The sequence below is a fragment of the Ranitomeya variabilis genome, chromosome 1 (assembly GCF_051348905.1).
Source record: "Ranitomeya variabilis isolate aRanVar5 chromosome 1, aRanVar5.hap1, whole genome shotgun sequence".
Lineage (NCBI taxonomy): Eukaryota > Metazoa > Chordata > Amphibia > Anura > Dendrobatidae > Ranitomeya > Ranitomeya variabilis.
The window spans coordinates 1,149,249,481-1,149,270,796 of NC_135232.1; the positions used below are offsets into that span (position 1 = coordinate 1,149,249,481).

The following is a 21,316-nucleotide window of genomic DNA, read 5'->3' on the forward strand; positions in this document are numbered from 1 at the left end:
GGATGCCCTTTCTAGGAGTTTTGAGCCTGACTCGCCTGGTAACTCTGAGCCCACAGGTATCCTTAAGGATGGAGTGGTATTGTCAGCCGTTTCTCCAGACCTGCGGCGGGCCTTGCAGGAGTTTCAGGCGGAGAGACCTGATCGTTGCCCACCTGATAAACTGTTTGTTCCTTATGATTGGACCAGTAGAGTCATCTCTGAGGTTCATTCTTCTGCGTTGGCAGGTCATCCTGGCATTTTTGGTACCAGGGATTTGGTGGCAAGGTCCTTCTGGTGGCCTTCCCTGTCACGAGATGTGCGAGGCTTTGTGCAGTCTTGTGACGTTTGTGCTCGGGCCAAGCCTTGTTGTTCTCGGGCTAGTGGATTATTGTTGCCCTTGCCTATTCCTAAGAGGCCTTGGACGCACATCTCGATGGATTTTATTTCAGATCTGCCTGTTTCTCAGAAGATGTCTGTCATCTGGGTGGTGTGTGACCGTTTTTCTAAGATGGTCCATTTGGTTCCTCTGCCCAAGTTACCTTCTTCTTCCGAGTTGGTTCCTCTGTTTTTTCAAAATGTTGTTCGTTTGCATGGTATTCCTGAGAATATCGTTTCTGACAGAGGGACCCAATTCGTGTCTAGATTTTGGCGGGCATTCTGTGCTAGGATGGGCATAGATTTATCTTTTTCGTCCGCTTTCCATCCTCAGACGAATGGCCAGACCGAGCGGATTAATCAGACCCTGGAGACATATCTGAGGTGTTTTGTGTCTGCTGACCAGGATGATTGGGTTGCTTTTTTGCCATTGGCGGAGTTCGCTCTCAATAATCGGGCCAGCTCTGCCACTTTGGTGTCCCCGTTTTTCTGTAATTCGGGGTTTCATCCTCGATTTTCCTCTGGTCAGGTGGAATCTTCGGATTGTCCTGGAGTGGATGCTCTGGTGGAGAGATTGCATCAGATCTGGGGGCAGGTGGTGGACAATTTGAGGTTGTCCCAGGAGAAGACTCAGCTTTTTGCCAACCGCCACCGTCGTGTTGGTCCTCGGCTTTCTGTTGGGGATTTGGTGTGGTTGTCTTCTCGTTTTGTCCCTATGAGGGTCTCTTCTCCTAAGTTTAAGCCTCGGTTTATCGGCCCGTATAAGATATTGGAGATTCTTAACCCTGTTTCCTTCCGTTTGGACCTCCCTGCATCCTTTTCTATTCATAACGTTTTTCATCGGTCATTATTGCGCAGGTATGAGGTACCGGTTGTGCCTTCCGTTGAGCCTCCTGCTCCGGTGTTGGTTGAGGGTGAGTTGGAGTACGTTGTGGAGAAAATCTTGGACTCTCGTGTTTCCAGACGGAGACTCCAGTATCTGGTCAAGTGGAAGGGATACGGCCAGGAGGATAATTCTTGGGTGAATGCATCTGATGTTCATGCCTCCGATCTGGTTCGTGCCTTTCATAGGGCCCATCCTGATCGCCCTGGTGGTTCTGGTGAGGGTTCGGTGCCCCCTCCTTGAGGGGGGGGTACTGTTGTGAATTTGGATTCTGGGCTCCCCCGGTGGCTACTGGTGGAATTGAACTGGTGTCTTCATCTTCTCTGTTCACCTGTTCCCATCAAGATGTGGGAGTCGCTATATAACCTTGCTGCTCTGTTAGTTGCTTGCCGGTCAACAATGTTATCAGAAGCCTCTCTGTGCTTGTTCCTGCTCCTAGACAACTACTAGATAAGTTGGACTCTTGTCCATGTTTGTTTTTGCATTTTGTTCCAGTTCACAGCTGTAGTTTCGTTACTGTGTCTGGAAAGCTCTTGTGAACGGGAATTGCCACTCTGGTGTTATGAGTTAATGCCAGAGTTTTAAAGTAATTTCTGGATGGTGTTTTTTGATAGGGTTTTCAGCTGACCATGAAAGTGTCCTTTCTGTCTTCTGCTATGTAGTAAGTGGACCTCAAATTTGCTAAACCTATTTTCATACTACGTTTGTTATTTCATCTCAACTCACCGCCAATACATGTGGGGGGCCTCTGTCTCCTTTCGGGGTATTTCTCTAGAGGTGAGCTAGGACTAATATTTTCCTCTGCTAGCATTATTTAGTCCTCCGGCTGGGCTGGGCATCTAGAATCAACGTAGGCATGCTACCCGGCCACTGCTAGTTGTGCGTTAGGTTTAGTTCATGGTCAGCTCAGTTCCCATCTTCCAAGAGCTAGTTCCTATATATGCTGATGCTATGTTCTCTTGCCATTGAGATCATGACAGTGTTCTTTGGGTCACAGGCAGCATTTCTCTTCCTCCAAACATGGCGAGTTAAGTTAATGCCAGAGACATCAATTTTTGTCTCACCTGACCACAGTACCTTCTCCCAATCACTCACAGGATCATCCAGGTGTTCACTGGCAAACTTCAGACGGGCCTGCACATGTGCCTTCTTCAGCAGGGTGACCTTGAGGGCACTGCAGGATTTTACACCTTTACTTAGTAATGTGTTACCAGTGGTTTTCTTGGTGACTGTGATCCCAGCTGCCTTGAGATCATTAACAAGTTTCCCCCGTGTAGTTTTAGTCTGATCTCTCACCTTCCTCATGATCAAGAATACACCACGAGGTGAGATTTTGCATGGTGCCCCAGATCGATATCGATTGACAGTAATTTTGTATTTCTTCCATTTTCTTACTATTGCACCAACAGTTGTCTCCTTCTCGCCCAGCGTCTTACTTCTCGTTGTGTAGCCCATTCCAGCTTTGTGCAGGTCTATGATCTTGTCCCTGACATCCTTATAAAGCTCTTTGGTCTTGCCCAGGTTGTAGAGGTTAGTGTCTGACTGATTTATTTGAGTCTGTGGACAGGAGTCTTATATAAAGGTGACTATGTAAGACAGCCATCTGTAATGTAGGTAACGAGATGATTAGGAGCCAGAACTGGTCTGTAGGAGCCAGAACTCTTAATGGTTGGTAGGGGATCAAATACTTATTTCTCACTGCAAAATACAAATAAGTTTATATAATTTATACAATGTGATTTTCTGGATTTTATTTTTGATATTCTATCTCTTAATGTTAAAATTAATCTACCCTTAAAATTGTCATTGTCAGTGGGCAAACGTACAAAATCAGTAAGGGATCAAATACTTATTTCCCCCACTGTATATTTGTACATACAATTACATATCGGTAATTATAGGGGTCTGGTCTGATGATGTCTTATGATTATGATACAGATAGGCGAATACCGTTTCCCATGGTTGGTACTCACCCTGATGGGTAACGTGATGCTTTGGTTCCACTGAGGATTGGCGTTCTTTTCCAGAATCTTACTGTAAGTCTGCAATGTAAAAATTAAAGGAAAGTTACCCCGACACAAATTAATGGAAACATATACAGGGGTCTGAATACTTTCCGTACCCACTGTAGATCTATAGATGTAACAGATATAGCTGAATATCATTTTCAAGACAAGGACGACTGAATTATTTAAAGAAATAGTCCAGGCAAAAGTGATTTGCTGTGTTATGTCAATTACTTGGCTTTAGGGGTCAACGCATTACACACGGATGCAAAGAACAGCAACGAGACTGGCCATGGTGTATCCATTTCACCTTAAATTAGTCACTATATTTATTGTAATTAACAAAATAAATGTTTGAAAGAAAACAATTTTACTAGCGGCACCACCAGCTTTTTACAAAGCAACGAACACATAAACTAAACACCCTAAGTGTCCATGGGTGCAGTGTTCGATGCTTCTATAAAAACATGATCATAAGATCAGAGATAATCCAGCACAGGTCACAAGTCACTTACCATCTTCCCAGCAAAACTGATTTCTACAAAAGGATCCACCAGGTTTTTCTTGTTACTGTCGATCCCGAAGATTTGTTTGACGTTGTCTAGAACGGCGTCATCCACTGATGGATAAAGGAGAGAACAGAGAGTGGATCACAAGCCCTGGAAAGTGGACGAAGTGTAAGGCTAAGGCCAAGATGCTAGATGTTCTTCCTCCATTCCGACACACCGCACGTTATGATAAGTTTTGAACCTCGCTACCCCCCAATTTGCCCATGTAGGCCGATCACAGACCTCAGATTGACCTCATGAGTAGGACTGGCGGAAAAGGGGAAGACTGTAAGATCAAAGATCAGAGCGGAAGAGAGATTTCTATTAATTGTCTCCATGTCTCCAGTCTGGAGGGGCTCAGGTTGTAGGACAATGTCCTTCCCTCACCGGCTGCAATTATAATGGAATGCAGACAAGATAACTAAACTGTCCTTAGGAAACCATCATTTTCAGAACAGCTCATACTGTGGTGTTAAAATTGTTTACCAAAGGCAAATTCTACCCAGTATAACTTTTGCCACGTGGCACCAGGGACTGTCCCAGAGAAGCCCCTGATCTTGTGCCTACATTCACCTATTTCTGCTCTGTACAAGAGCTACCACTTCTCTTCTGAAGCTTCCACCATGACTTACTCTGCGGCAAATCTTCTGCGCGGAAGACTCTGAGCGTCAGGTGAGCCCCTCGGAGCGCCACCCCCGCAGGACGCAGCAGGTTCATCTCTACGTCCTCCTTGTCCTCTATCGATTCCTTCTTTTCAGCCTGTAGATGAAGAACAAGACATAAATACAGAAGGGAAAACTGTGAACGAATCAGTACAAATGACACCAGCAAACAATTGGTGCCGAAACCCGGGTGCAAGAAACGAGCTGCGGATCATGGGGTAGTGGAGGATGGGTGATATGGCAGCTTTAATAATTACTTGTTATTAGTAATATCGTGGAGAAATACTAACCGGACACTCGTCACCAGGGCCCAGGGCGAACAGGCTGACCTTTAAATAGCCCTTTGCCCCTGCTGAGAAATCCTCGGGGTCAGAAAGCAGCAGCCATTTTCTTAGGAAGGCATGTTCTGCAAGAAAAGCATGGGGTGAACCCAAGTACCTCTCTTGTCCTGATCTTATAGAGGAATGACACTGAAAAGGTAAAAGTTAGGTGAATACCAGCATAACCACTATTTATGTCCCCCCAGGGGAAAATATTTGCGAAATTTGCCATTTTGGTGCCAGTCGTGGCAAACTCGGCCAACTTTTTGAAAAGTGAGCTGAACTTACCGGGAGGCAAAATGGCCGAGCGTGACCGCCAGATCCGTCAACATGTCGGCGTTTGTTACGTTACCTCCTGACCTGTGTACATTTCTGACGGTAATATACTATATGGGCAGTATACCGTGTATAAATATACACGTGCATGGTATCTATACTGGGGTCACACGACATATGAGACATTTCTTGATGAGCACGTACTTGTTTCTCCATAAATCATCCCGACATCCATCTGTAAGGAGAAGAGAAGACAGCAGGAATCATCATCTATTTATATAATCGTCTAAGGTCCACTTCTGTTTGTCTGTCTGTTTCTTTGTCACGGAAATCCCGCGTCGCTGATTGGTCGCGGCCGGCTGGGCGCGACCAATCAGCGACAGGCACAGTCCGGCCGCGAATTGGCCCCTCCCTACTCCCCTCCAGTCAGTGCCCCCTCCATACTCCCCTCCAGTCAGTGCCCCCTCCATACTCCCCTCCAGTCAGTGCCCCCTCCATACTCCCCTCCAGTCAGTGCCCCCTCCTTACTCCCCTCCAGTCAGTGCCCCCTCCATACTCCCCTCCAGTCAGTGCCCCCTCCATACTCCCCCCCAGTCAGTGCCCCCTCCTTACTCCCCTCCAGTCAGTGCCCCCTCCATACTCCCCCCCAGTCAGTGCCCCCTCCATACTCCCCTCCAGTCAGTGCCCCCTCCATACTCCCCTCCAGTCAGTGCCCACAGGCACATAGGGTTTTAGCAGTCCATTAACGCTGCCATTAACCCTGTGTGACCAACTTTTTACTATTGATGCTGCCTATGCAGCATCAATAGTAAAAAGATCTAATGTTATAAATAATAAAAAAAATAAAAAATCATTATATTCTCACCTTCCGGCGGCCACGGCTGCCTTACCCGCTCCTCGCGACGCTCCAGTCCCAAGAATGCATTGCGGCAATGACCCATGATGACGTAGCGGTCTCGCAACATGATGACGTAGTGGTCACGCTTAGACCGCTACATCATCACGGGTTATTGCCGCAAGGCATTACTGGGAACGGAGCATCGCGAGGAGCATCGTTAAAGGCATAGGCTGGATACGGGGGCCACCGGAAGGTGATTATATAACTATTTTTTATTTTAATTATTTTTTTAACAGAGATATGGTGCCCACATTGCTATATACTACGTGGGCTGTGTTATATACTACGTGGGCTGCTACATACTGCATGGGCTGTGGTATATACCCCGTCGCCGTGCTCTACACTACATGGCTGTGCTACATACTACGTGGCTGTGCAATTACTATGTGGCTGTGCTATATACTATGTGGGCTGTTATATACTACGTGGGCTGTGTTATATACTGTGTGGGCTGTGCTATATACTACGTGGGCTGTGCTATATACTACGTGGGCTGTGCTATATACTACGGGTTGTGCTATATACTACGTGGCTGCTATATACTACGTGGCTGTGCTATATACTACGTGGCTGCTATATACTACGTGGCTGTGCTATATACTACGTGGCTGTGCTATATACTACGTGGCTGTGCTATATACTACGTGGCTGCTATATACTACGTGGCTGTGCTATATACTACGTGGCTGTGCTATATACTACGTGGGCTGTGTTATATACTGCATGGACTGTGCTATATACTACGTGGCTCTGCAATATACTATGTGGATGTGCTATATACTACGTAGCTGTGCTATATATTACGTGCCTGTGCTATATACTACGTGGCTGTGAAATATACTATGTGGGCTGTGTTATATACTACGTGGGCTGTGCAATATACTACGTGCCTGTGCTATATACTACGTGGCTGTGCTATATACTACGTGGCTGTGCTATATACTACGTGGGCTGTGCTATATACTATGTGGGCTGTGCTATATGCTACGTGGGCTGTGAGACTCTTTCGCCCGGGGCCCTCAAAAACCTGCAACTGGCCCTGTCTTCACTGATCGGTCACGCCCGGCTGCTAACAATCAGCAACAGAAGCAGTCCGGCCGCGAATTGGCGCGGGATTTGAACCACGCTTTGCTAATTGGTAGCGCCCAGCCGTCCGAATCCTGTGCATTCATTGCATTATTCTGAAATCTTCATAAATAAACGACATACATATTCTAGACTACCCGATGCGTTAGAATCGGGCCCCCATGTAGTGTATTGTTAAGAGCGGTCACCAGTTTTATCCTGATTGTTCCGAGTTTCTGGAAATAATTTCTGACAAATGTTCTGATGTAAAGGTGGGTGGGATTTCCACAAACCCTGCTGAGAAATAGGGGCTCCTGTCCATTTTTTTGCATTTTATCGGCTAAGAATAAAAATACTAGACATGAGCAAAAAGGTTTGTAGGACCCTGGTCCAGTGGTCGTCAGCAGTCCGTGGTTCCCGGTCCGGAGCCCTGTGATCCTTGTCCTACCTGCTGGATTCCCTGAAGTCTCCTCCGATTGGTGGGCTCAGCGTGATGTCATCATTGTTTAGCGACGAGGACATGATATAACCGGATACCCCGCGGGTAAGAGGACGATCGCAGGGCTCCGGTCCGGGGGCCACAGACTAAACACAAACTGGGGTAGCTACAATTTGTATTCTGACCATAGAACACTAGATATTTTACTTGCACTGATACATTGAAACAAACAACCAGAACAAGGGAGAGATCGGGATGTAAAGAAAAATGTCCCCATTCACTGAAAGCAAGCAGAGATAATTGGTGGATGGAAAAGAGAGGTGCAGCAAGGCGGAAAGATAGGTACTCGGAGTAATGCCTCGCTGAGTGTTCCAGTACTAATCATGCCTCCAGTCACATCGCAAGCTGCGGTCACAGATCTGCCGGCTGTAAGTGTCCACTTACATCAGATTATGATCAGGTCAATATATTACACCCCCCACCCCCACAATGGATCCAAAAGCAGCGAGATCTGAACAGACACTGAATCAGAGGGGACAGGAGAGAGCAGAATTGTGATTGCAGCTCTGGAGGTGACAGGAGTAGAATATGAGATAAACAACGAAATAAACATTCTATGCAGATGGAAAGATGGCAGCTGCGGGTTATAGGACCGGACGGCGTGCGAGGAGCTCACCCGAAACTCTCCAATCACAGAATCAGTCCTGAGGGAGCGGGAGTCTAAGACCTGAGATAAGGAGGAGACAACCAGATTAATACCACAGTGATCAGAGCACTACAAGTCACAGCAGGACAAGAGGCCACAGAATGGCAGGCAGCTGAGGTATATGATGAGGTTCTGCAGCAGCTGAGGTATATGATGAGATTCTGAAGCAGCTGAGGTGCATGATGAGGTTCTGCAGCAGCTGAGGTATATGATGAGGTTCTGCAGCAGCTGAGGTATATGATGAGATTCTGAAGCAGCTGAGGTGCATGATGAGGTTCTGCAGCAGCTGAGGTGTATGAGGTTCTGAAGCAGCTGAGGTGCATGATGAGGTTCTGCAGCAGCTGAGGTGTATGATGAGGTTCTGCAGCAGCTGAGGTATATGATGAGATTCTGAAGCAGCTGAGGTGCATGATGAGGTTCTGCAGCAGCTGAGGTGTATGATGAGGTTCTGCAGCAGCTGAGGTGTATGATGAGGTTCTGCAGCAGCTGAGGTGTATGATGAGGTTCTGCAGCAGCTGAGGTGTATGATGAGGTTCTGCAGCAGCTGAGGTGTATGATGAGGTTCTGCAGCACCTAAGGTCTGTGATGAGGTTCTGCAGCAGCTGAGGTATATGATGTGGTTCTGCAGCAGCTGAGGTATATGATGAGGTTCTGCAGCAGCTGAGGTGCCGCTGTAGCAGAGAGTGAAGGAACAGCAGGTTGCCGGGCCCCGTGGCTTCTACCACTGCAAGATAATGCGGTCGACCCCCGGATACATGAACACTCACTGTCAGGAACACCGGCTCATCAAACAGCTCCGCAGGAGACTCGAAGAAGTTGAAGAAAAAAATCTAAAATAAAAAGATACAGAAAAGTGACCTCGTCATACACAAGACTGAAGAATCCAGAATAATGGCGACCGCCGCACACATGATACCTCATCAAAGAAAGGACTGTTGCCCTTCCGTATCCGCGTTCTTTTGGTCTGACCTGCGACCGTCACCTTCACAACAGGTTTAATGTTGATCCCGAGTAACTGACGTCCCTCAATCACCCGAACTCTGACCTAAAGAGACAGTGAGAAATCACAGCAGGACTCCAGAGCTGAACTCACTATTCTGCTGGTGCAGTCACTGTGTACATACATTACATTACTGATCCTGAGTTACCTCCTGTATTATACCCCAGAGCTGCACTCACTATTCTGCTGCTGCAGTCACTGTGTACATACATTACTGATCCTGAGTTACATCCTGTATTATACCCCAGAGCTGCACTCATTATTCTGCTGGTGCTGTCACTGTGTACATACATTACATTACTGATCCTGAGTTACCTCCTGTATTATACCCAGAGCTGCACTCACTATTCTGCTGGTGCAGTCACTGTGTACATACATTACTGATCCTGAGTTACATCCTGTATTATACCCCGGAGCTGCACTCATTATTCTGCTGGTGCTGTCACTGTGTACATACATTACATTACTGATCCTGAGTTACATCCTGTATTATACTCCAGAGCTGCGCTCACCATTCTGCTGGTGCAGTCACTGTGTACATACATTACATTACTGATCCTGAGTTACATCCTGTATTATACTCCAGAGCTGCAATCACTATTCTGCTGGTGCAGTCACTGTGTAAATACATTACATTACTGATCCTGAGTTACATCCTGTATTATACCCCAGAGCTGCACTCACTATTCTGCTGGTGCAGTCACTGTGTACATACATTACTGATCCTGAGTTACATCCTGTATTATACCCCAGAGCTGCACTCACTATTCTGCTGGTGCAGTCACTGTGTACATACATTACTGATCCTGAGTTACATCCTGTATTATACTCCAGAGCTGCACTCACTATTCTGCTGGTGAAGTCACTGCGTACATACATTACATTACTGATCCTGAGTTACATCCTGTATTATACTCCAGAGCTGCACTCACTATTCTGCTGGTGCAGTCACTGCGTACATACATTACATTACTGATCCTGAGTTACACCCTTTATTATACTCCAGAGCTGCACTCACTATTCTGCTGGTGCAGTCACTGTGTACATACATTACTGATCCTGAGTTACATCCTGTATTATACTCCAGAGCTGCACTCACTATTCTGCTGGTGCAGTCACTGTGTACATACATTACTGATCCTGAGTTACCTCCTGTATTATACTCCAGAGCTGCACTCACTATTCTGCTGGTGCAGTCACTGTGTACATACATTACATTACTGATCCTGAGTGACATCCTGTATTATACTCCAGAGCTGCACTCACTATTCTGCTGGTGCAGTCACTGTGTACATACATTACTGATCCTGAGTGACATCCTGTATTATACTCCAGAGCTGCACTCACTATTCTGCTGGTGCAGTCACTGTGTACATACATTACTGATCCTGAGTTACATCCTGTATTATACCCCAGAGCTGCACTCACTATTCTGCTGGTGCAGTCACTGTGTACATACATTACTGATCCTGAGTTACATCCTGTATTATACTCCAGAGCTGCACTCACTATTCTGCTGGTGAAGTCACTGCGTACATACATTACATTACTGATCCTGAGTGACATCCTGTATTATACACCAGAGCTGCACTCACTATTCTGCTGGTGTAGTCACTGTGTACATACATTACTGATCCTGAGTTACATCCTGTATTATACTCCAGAGCTGCACTCACTATTCTGCTGGTGAAGTCACTGCGTACATACATTACATTACTGATCCTGAGTTACATCCTGTATTATACTCCAGAGCTGCACTCACTATTCTGCTGGTGCAGTCACTGCGTACATACATTACATTACTGATCCTGAGTTACACCCTTTATTATACTCCAGAGCTGCACTCACTATTCTGCTGGTGCAGTCACTGTGTACATACATTACTGATCCTGAGTTACATCCTGTATTATACTCCAGAGCTGCACTCACTATTCTGCTGGTGCAGTCACTGTGTACATACATTACTGATCCTGAGTTACATCCTGTATTATACTCCAGAGCTGCACTCACTATTCTGCTGGTGCAGTCACTGTGTACATACATTACATTACTGATCCTGAGTTACCTCCTGTATTATACTCCAGAGCTGCGCTCACCATTCTGCTGGTGCAGTCACTGTGTACATACATTACATTACTGATCCTGAGTTACATCCTGTATTATACTCCAGAGCTGCACTCACTATTCTGCTGGTGCAGTCACTGTGTACATACATTACATTACTGATCCTGAGTTACATCCTGTATTATACCCCAGAGCTGCACTCACTATTCTGCTGGTGCAGTCACTGTGTACATACATTACATTACTGATCCTGAGTTACATTCTGTATTATACCCCAGAGCTGCACTCACTATTCTGCTGGTGCAGTCACTGTGTACATACATTACATTACTGATCCTGAGTTACCTCCTGTATTATACTCCAGAGCTGCACTCACTATTCTGCTGGTGCAGTCACTGTGTACATACATTACATTACTGATCCTGAGTGACATCCTGTATTATACCCCAGAGCTGCACTCACTATTCTGCTGGTGCAGTCACTGTGTACATACATTACATTACTGATCCTGAGTTACATTCTGTATTATACCCCAGAGCTGCACTCACTATTCTGCTGGTGCAGTCACTGTGTACATACATTACATTACTGATCCGGAGTTACATCCTGTATTATACTCCAGAGCTGCACTCACTATTCTTCTGGTGCAGTCACGGTGTACATACATTACATTACTGATCCTGAGTTACATCCTGTATTATACCCCGGAGCTGCACTCACTATTCTGCTGGTGCAGTCACTGTGTACATACATTACATTACTGATCCTGAGTTACATCCTGTATTATACCCCAGAGCTGCACTCACTATTCTGCTGGTGCAGTCACTGTGTACATACTTTACTGATCCTGAGTTACATCCTGTATTATACTCCAGAGCTGCACTCACTATTGTGCTGGTGCAGTCACTGTGTACATACATTACATTACTGATCCTGAGTTACATCCTGTATTATACTCCAGAGCTGCACTCACTATTCTGCTGGTGCAGTCACTGTGTACATACATTACATTACTGATCCTGAGTTACCTCCTGTATTATCCTCCAGAGCTGCACTCACTATTCTGCTGGTGCAGTCACTGTGTACATAATTACATTACTGATCCTGAGTTACATCCTGTATTATACTCCAGAGCTGCACTCACTATTCTGCTGGTGCAGTCACTGTGTACATACATTACATTACTGATCCTGAGTTACATCCTGTATTATACTCCAGAGCTGCACTCACTATTCTGCTGGTGCAGTCACTGTGTACATACATTACATTACTGATCCTGAGTTACCTCCTGTATTATCCTCCAGAGCTGCGCTCACTATTCTGCTGGTGCAGTCGCTGTGTACACACATTACATTACTGATCCTGAGTTACATCCTGTATTATACCCCAGAGCTGCACTCACTATTCTGCTGGTGCTGTCACTGTACATACATTACATTACTGATCCTGAGTTACATCCTGTATTATATTCCAGAGCTGCACTCACTATTCTGCTGGTGCAGTCACTGTGTACATACATTACATTACTGATCCTGAGTTACCTCCTGTATTATCCTCCAGAGCTGCACTCACTATTCTGCTGGTGCAGTCGCTGTGTACACACATTACATTACTGATCCTGAGTGACATCCTGTATTATACTCCAGAGCTGCACTCACTATTCTGCTGGTGCAGTCGCTGTGTACACACATTACATTACTGATCCTGAGTTACATCCTGTATTATACTCCAGAGCTGCACTCACTATTCTGCTGGTGCAGTCACTGTGTACATACATTACATTACTGATCCTGAGTTACATCCTGTATTATACCCCAGAGCTGCACTCACTATTCTGCTGGTGCAGTCACTGTGTAAATACATTACATTACTGATCCTGAGTTACATCCTGTATTATACCCCAGAGCTGCACTCACTATTCTGCTGGTGCAGTCACTGTGTACATACATTACATTACTGATCCTGAGTTACCTCCTGTATTATACTCCAGAGCTGCACTCACTATTCTGCTGGTGCAGTCGCTGTGTACACACATTAGTTTCTGTACAATCACAGACTCTTCTCTGCGATGACTCTTACTTGGAAGTCCTGCGGTTTGGTGGACAGCTGTGTTTTGGGCGCGCTGCTCTTTTTCTTCCTCTTCGCTCCCTGAACAGGGAGAATGGCTGTGGATTTCTTGGGAAGGCTCGGCGGCGGCTCTGATCCTGGCATTAGGGACGTGGTTTCTCCCTCATCTCCGGTGCCTCCTTGGTCCTCGGTGTCGTCCTCCATTGTTGAATCTAGAAAGAAAGTCGATTTTCCAACCAATATATTCTAAGCCTACACTACACAAATGTACATGTAATTACTGCATGTGAGCACCGGAGGGCACTGTTCATTTCAACATTACAAGATGACAAGAATTAGCCAGACATGGGTAATTACTAATTACTATTTCTGACCACTAGAGGTTCATGTACATTCAGCTAGATATGTGTAATTACTATATGTGACCACTGGAGGACAGTGTTTAATTACAATGAGCCAGACTAATATGTAATTACTGTATCAGACCAGAGGACTGCAGTGTGTATATTCAGCCCAATATGTGTAATTATTCTATCTTACCACAGGAGGGCGCAGGTAGTTTACAATCAGCCAGACATATAATGATGGGACATGAGGACTAAAAGTCACTTTCAAACTTGGCCATGTACAGATTTGCATACTGTGGGGCCATTTTACTTCCCATTGCTGTGCCAGTCTCCTGTAGATAGATCTTGTTGTCAAACTCAAAGTAATTGTGGGTGAGGATGAATTTTATAAGTTTCACCACAGAATCCGCATCAGTCCCTGTGTTTTCCAGGAAGAATTTGCAGGCATTTAATCCATCCTGGTGTGGGATATTGGAGTACAAAGATTCCACATCCATGGTGGCCAGGATGGTTCCTTCTGGTAGAGGACCTATTGCTGATAGTTTATTCAATAGGTCAGTTGTGTCCTGAATGAAGCTGGGTGTGTCCTTTACCAGGGGTTTAAGAACACCCTCTACCCATCCAGATACCGGCTCAGTAAGGTGCCCACACATGACAGAATTGGTCTTCCTGAGTTTCCAGATTTGTGGATTTTGGGAAGCATGTAGAATGTCCCTGTTCTTGGACTTTCTGGTATCAGGTCATCGGCTCTTGTGGATTTGTCACGCAGACAAGATACTAACTTGTTTAGTTCCTTGTAATAGTCAATAGTCAGTGGTTGATGCCTTTTATTCTTTTACATTCACCCAATGTGTGTAATTATTCTATGTAACCACTGGAGGGCACTGTTCACTTACATTCACCCAATGTGTGTAATTATTCTATGTGACCACTGGAGGGCACTGTTCACTTACATTCACCCAATGTGTGTAATTATTCTATGTGACCACTGGAGGGCACTGTAAAATCCTAAATTTCCATCACTGAGCTCCACGGATTGAGATATTATTTTTGGAAAACTGTAATTATTGGAAATCATCGAATGTAAAATGGAACAACTACGTAAATACCCACGGATTTCAGTATGGAAACCAATAACAAGCAGGCTTCCCATACCTCCCAACTTCTGAAGAAGGCAAAGAAGGACAAAAGTAGCACTGAGCGCTGTGGCAAATTTTAGGCCACGCCCCTGATCACACCCATTCATAATTAGCCACACCCATATCCACGCCCCAACCACACCCATTTAGTACAGCTGATCACACTGTTTCATAAACAATAATTATAAACAGAAAAAATATGGCCACACAGTGCTCTATACTGTATAATGGCCACACATGATGCTCCATACTGTATAATGGCCTCACAGTGCTCCATACTGTATAATGACCACATATGATGCTCTATACTGTATAATGACCACATATGATGCTCCATACTGTATAATGACTGCACATGATGCTCTATACTGTATAATGACCCCACATGATGCTCCATACTGTATAATGACCCCACATGATGCTCTATACTATATAATGGCCACACATGATGCTCCATACTGTATAATGACCACACATGATGCTCAATACTGTATAATGGCCTCACAGTGCTCCATACTGTATAATGACCCCACATGATGCTCTATACTATATAATGGCCACACATGATGCTCCATACTGTATAATGACTGCACATGATGCTCCATACTGTATAATGGCCTCACATGATGCTCCATACTGCATAATGGCCACACGTGATGCTCCATACTGTATAATGGCCCCACATGATGCTCCATACTGCATAATGGCCACACGTGATGCTCCATACTGTATAATGGCCCCACATGATGCTCCATACTGCATAATGGCCACACAGTGCTCCATACTGTATAATGGCCACACTTGATGCTCCATACTGTATAATGACAACACCTGATGCTCAATACTGTATAATGATCACACATGATGCTCAATACTGTATAATGACCACACATGATGCTCCATACTGTATAATGGCTACACATGATGCTCCATACTGTATAATGGCCTCACAGTGCTCCATACTGTATAATGGCCACACAGTGCTCCATACTGTATAATGGCCACACATGATGCTCCATACTGTATAATGGTCCCACATGATGCTCCATACTGCATAATGGCCACACATGATGCTCTAAACTGTATAATGGGCCCACATGATGCTCCATACTGTATAATGGCCCCACATGATGCTCCAAACTGTATAATGGCCACACATGATGCTATAACTGTATAATGACCACATGATGCTGCATACAGTATAATGGCCACACATGATGCTGCACACAGTATAATGGCCATTGACACATGATGCTCCATACTGTATAATGGCAACACAGTGCTCCATACTGTATAATGGCCCCACATGATGCTCCATACTGTATAATGGCCACACATGATGCTCCATACTGTATAATGGCCACACATAATGCTCAATTCTGTAAAATGGCCACACAGTGCTCCATACTGTATAATGGCCACACATGACGATGCCAGTGTAAAGTCGGGGCTGTAGATTTGTCCCAGAAGCACTGCTCACAATGCAGGCAAAGATTTCACCACCTGTCGCTGTCCTGCCCCACAGATCCTGCACATTGCAATGTAGCCCAGCTCTGCGAACTCTGCATGCACTCAGACAACACCACTATCTACTGGCTCCACTCCATAACTGCTGTAGTATATAAAGACACACACACACATCTACTAGCTCCACACACAGACATCTAATGGCTCCACACACACATCTACTGGCTACACACACACATCTACTGGCTACACACACATCTACTGGCTCCACACACATCTACTGGCTCCACACACATCTACTGGCTCCACACACACATCTACTGGCTCCACACACATCTACTGGCTCCACACACACATCTACTGGCTACACACACACACATCTACTGGCTCCACACACACACACATCTACTGGCTCCACACACACACATCTAATGGCTCCACACACACACACATCTACTGGCTCCACACACACACACATCTACTGGCTCCACACACACATCTACTGGCTCCACACACACACATCTACTGGCTCCACACACACATCTACTGGCTCCACACACACATCTACTGGCTCCACACACACACACACATCTACTGGCTCCACACACACATCTACTGGCTCCACACACACATCTACTGGCTCCACACACACACACACAACTACTGGCTCCACACACACATCTACTGGCTCCACACACACATCTACTGGCTCCACACACACACACACATCTACTGGCTCCACACACACACATCTACTGGCTCCACACACACATCTACTGGCTCCACACACACACACACAACTACTGGCTCCACACACACATCTACTGGCTCCACACACACACACACAACTACTGGCTCCACACACACACATCTAATAGCTCCACACACACACACATCTACTGGCTACACACACACATCTACTGGCTCCACACACACACACATCTACTGGCTCCACACACACACATCTACTGGCTCCACACACACATCTACTGGCTCCACACACACACACACACACACATCTACTGGCTCCACACACACACACACATCTACTGGCTCCACACACACATCTACTGGCTCCACACACACACACACAACTACTGGCTCCACACACACACATCTAATAGCTCCACACACACACACATCTACTGGCTCCACACACACATCTACTGGCTCCACACACACACACTACTGGCTCCACACACACACACACACACACACACATCTACTGGCTACACACACACATCTACTGGCTACACACACACACATCTACTGGCTCCACACACACATCTACTGGCTCCACACACACATCTACTGGCTCCACACACACACATCTACTGGCTCCACACACACACACATCTACTGGCTCCACACACACATCTACTGGCTCCACACACACATCTACTGGCTCCACACACACATCTACTGGCTCCACACACACATCTACTGGCTCCACACACACACATCTACTGGCTCCACACACACACATCTACTAGCTCCACACACACACATCTACTGGCTACACACACACACATCTACTGGCTCCACACACACATCTACTGGCTCCACACACACATCTACTGGCTACACACACACACATCTACTGGCTCCACACACACATCTACTGGCTCCACACACACATCTACTGACTACACACACACATCTACTGGCTCCACACACACACACATCTACTGGCTCCACACACACATCTACTGGCTCCACACACATCTACTGGCTCCACACACACATCTACTGGCTCCACACACACATCTACTGGCTCCACACAGACATCTACTCGCTCCACACACACACACCTACTGGCTACACACACACACACACACACACACACACACATCTACTGGCTACACACACACACTACTGGCTCCACACAGACATCTACTCGCTCCACACACACACACCTACTGGCTACACACACACACACACACACACATCTACTGGAACTAGGATGTCCTGACTGCCGTGGGCTGTGTATATACTGGCAACGGCTGTTCCATTAGCCTCCTGATGAACTGGCATCATGGCAGGGAAACGCGTTGAGGCATATGTTTATCTTCTGGACCCCAAATAAGACTGGTTTTCCTTTTTTTCTTTTCTAGTAGTGATGCTGTATCTTGCGGGACTGTGCAATAAGGGAAGCTGCAATAGTGCCATGATATGGTACTTGGCGCTGTCGGGCAACACAAAACAAAGGGTTGTTGCCACGTGTTTATAATGGCTTGACGGCAAGCAATTTAGCACTTGAAAAGTGGATTGTGTACAATTGACTATTGGTCGCTGTTCTTTGTCCCGACAACTGTTTACTCCCTGTCAATACCCTTAAGCAGATTTTGCAGCGTCTTAAGATCTGGGCTTGTCTATTATCTTATACACCCCTTTTTTTAGGGATCCCTCCACACGTGGTTCCCTCACTCTTTTGTGGGTTACTATCTCTATTCAACTCTTAAGGTATCTTCACACTAAACGACTTTGCAGCGATAACGATAACGATCCGTGACGTTGCAGCGTCCTGGATAGCGATATCGTTGTGTTTGACACGCAGCAGCGATCTGGATCCTGCTGTGATATCGTTGGTCGGAGCTAGAGGTCCAGAACTTTATTTGGTTGTCAGATCGCCGTGTATCGTCGTGTTTGACAGCAAAAGCAACGATGCCAGCAATGTTTTACAATGGTAACCAGGGTAAATATCGGGTTACTAAGCGCAGGGTCGCGCTTAGTAACCCGATATTTACCCTGGTTACCATTGTAAAAGTAAAAAACAAACAAACACTACATACTCACCCTCTGATGTCTGTCACGTCCCCCGGCGTCCGCGCTGCTGCTCAGAGCTTCCTGCACTGAATGTGTCAGTGCCGGCCGGAAAGCAAAGCACAGCGGTGACGTCACCGCTCTGCTTTAGGGCCGGCGCTTACACAGTGCAGGGAAGCGGACGCCGGGGGACGCGACAGACACGGCAATGTAAGTATGTAGTGTTTGGTTTTTTTTACATTTACACTGGTAACCAGGGTAAACATCGGGTTACTAAGCGCGGCCCTGCGCTTAGTAACCCGATGTTTACCCTGGTTACCCGGGGACTTCGGCATCGTTGGTCGCTGGAGAGCTGTCTGAGTGACAGCTCTCCAGCGACCACACAGCGACGCTGCAGCGATCGGCATCGTTGTCGATATCGCTGCAGCGTCGCTTAATGTGACGGTACCTTTAGAGTTGAGAGGGTAAGTGTGAAGGGTCACCGAGGGTGAGCCGACGAGAGTGGGGGCTTGTGATTTGATTTTAGGGTGCCAACCTCCGCAGCAAGGTAGGGACATATTTAGGGAGATTAGAGGGTCAGCAATTCAGGCTTTCCCTCTCCCTACTGTGTCCTGGTATACGTCTATATCTGGGTATCCAATTTGCTATATCAGTCAGTTATGTTTTGTTTTTGATACATTATTTTGCATTTGTCTCCGTTTATTCACAGTTATGATTACCATACTTTGTTGAGGTGATTTCACCTACAGCATATTCTCTACCTCCTTTCCTTTCTAAATTTCTTTGGCACCTGTGGTTCGTGGCTTTTGGTTTGATGTACTGGTTGCTATATTGCTAAACTAGGGTGGTCCAGGGTGAGCCATCGTTGAGAGGGGGCGCCATTTTTGCGTACAAGTCAGGGTGCCAACCTCCGCTGGTAGGAAGGGTATATCAGGGGCTGGTAGGGTATATTAGGGGTATATGCATATACTGTATTGTGTGTATTGAAGTTGCGGATACTGTAGGGGTTTTTGTCTATGATATTTTAATTGCTATATTAATAAAAATTAATTTTAGGTATTAGGTTATATGTTAGTCTGCTAAAGCACTATACCAATATATCTTCTTGTGTTTATTACACACACACATCTACTGGCTCCACACACATCTACTGGCTCCACACACACACATCTACTGGCTCCACACACACACACACATCTACTGGCTCCACACACACATCTACTGGCTCCACACACAGACATCTAATGGCTCCACACACACACACATCTACTGGCTCCACAGACACATCTACTGGCTACACACACATCTACTGGCTCCACACACACATCTACTGGCTCCACACACACATCTACTGGCTCCACACACACATCTACTGGCTCCACACACATCTACTGGCTCCACACACATCTACTGGCTACACACACATCTACTGGCTCCACACACACATCTACTGGCTCCACACACATCTACTGGCTACACACACACACATCTACTGGCTCCACACACAGACATCTAATGGCTCCACACACACACACATCTACTGGCTCCACACACACATCTACTGGCTCCACACACACATCTACTGGCTCCACACACATCTACTGGCTCCACACACACATCTACTGGCTCCACACACATCTACTGGCTCCACACACACATCTACTGGCTACACACACACACATCTACTGGCTACACACACACACACTACTGGCTCCACACAGACATCTACTCGCTCCACACACACACACCTACTGGCTACACACACACACATCTACTGGCTCCACACACACATCTACTGGCTACACACACATCTACTGGCTCCACACACACATCTACTGGCTCCACACACACATCTACTGGCTCCACACACATCTACTGGCTCCACACACACATCTACTGGCTCCACACACACATCTACTGGCTACACACACACATCTACTGGCTACACACACACATCTACTGGCTCCACACACATCTACTGGCTCCACACACACATCTACTGGCTACACACACACATCTACTGGCTACACACACACACATCTACTGGCTCCACACACACATCTACTGGCTCCACACACACATCTACTGGCTCCACACACAGACATCTAATGGCTCCACACACACATCTACTGGCTACACACACAGACATCTACTGGCTCCACACACACATCTACTGGCTCCACAGACACATCTACTGGCTACACACACATCTACTGGCTCCACACACACATCTACTGGCTCCACACACACATCTACTGGCTCCACACACATCTACTGGCTCCACACACACATCTACTGGCTACACACACACA

At 46.3% G+C, this 21,316-nt stretch overlaps 1 protein-coding gene across 3 annotated transcripts in view; it reads right to left on the bottom strand.

The window, feature by feature from the left end:
- DYSF (dysferlin) overlaps window positions 1-21,316 on the bottom strand; it is a 441,189-nt gene that overhangs the window by 308,935 nt on the left and 110,938 nt on the right. For all 3 annotated transcript variants that reach the window (XM_077280344.1, XM_077280346.1, XM_077280345.1), the window contains exons 6-14: window positions 13,301-13,500; window positions 9,074-9,202; window positions 8,925-8,987; window positions 8,128-8,178; window positions 5,254-5,284; window positions 4,744-4,859; window positions 4,424-4,550; window positions 3,759-3,862; window positions 3,211-3,279 (exon numbers count right to left, since the gene is read on the bottom strand). In XM_077280344.1, the coding sequence (XP_077136459.1) occupies window positions 3,211-3,279; window positions 3,759-3,862; window positions 4,424-4,550; window positions 4,744-4,859; window positions 5,254-5,284; window positions 8,128-8,178; window positions 8,925-8,987; window positions 9,074-9,202; window positions 13,301-13,500 (890 nt within the window). The remainder of the gene's footprint in view (window positions 1-3,210; window positions 3,280-3,758; window positions 3,863-4,423; window positions 4,551-4,743; window positions 4,860-5,253; window positions 5,285-8,127; window positions 8,179-8,924; window positions 8,988-9,073; window positions 9,203-13,300; window positions 13,501-21,316) is intronic.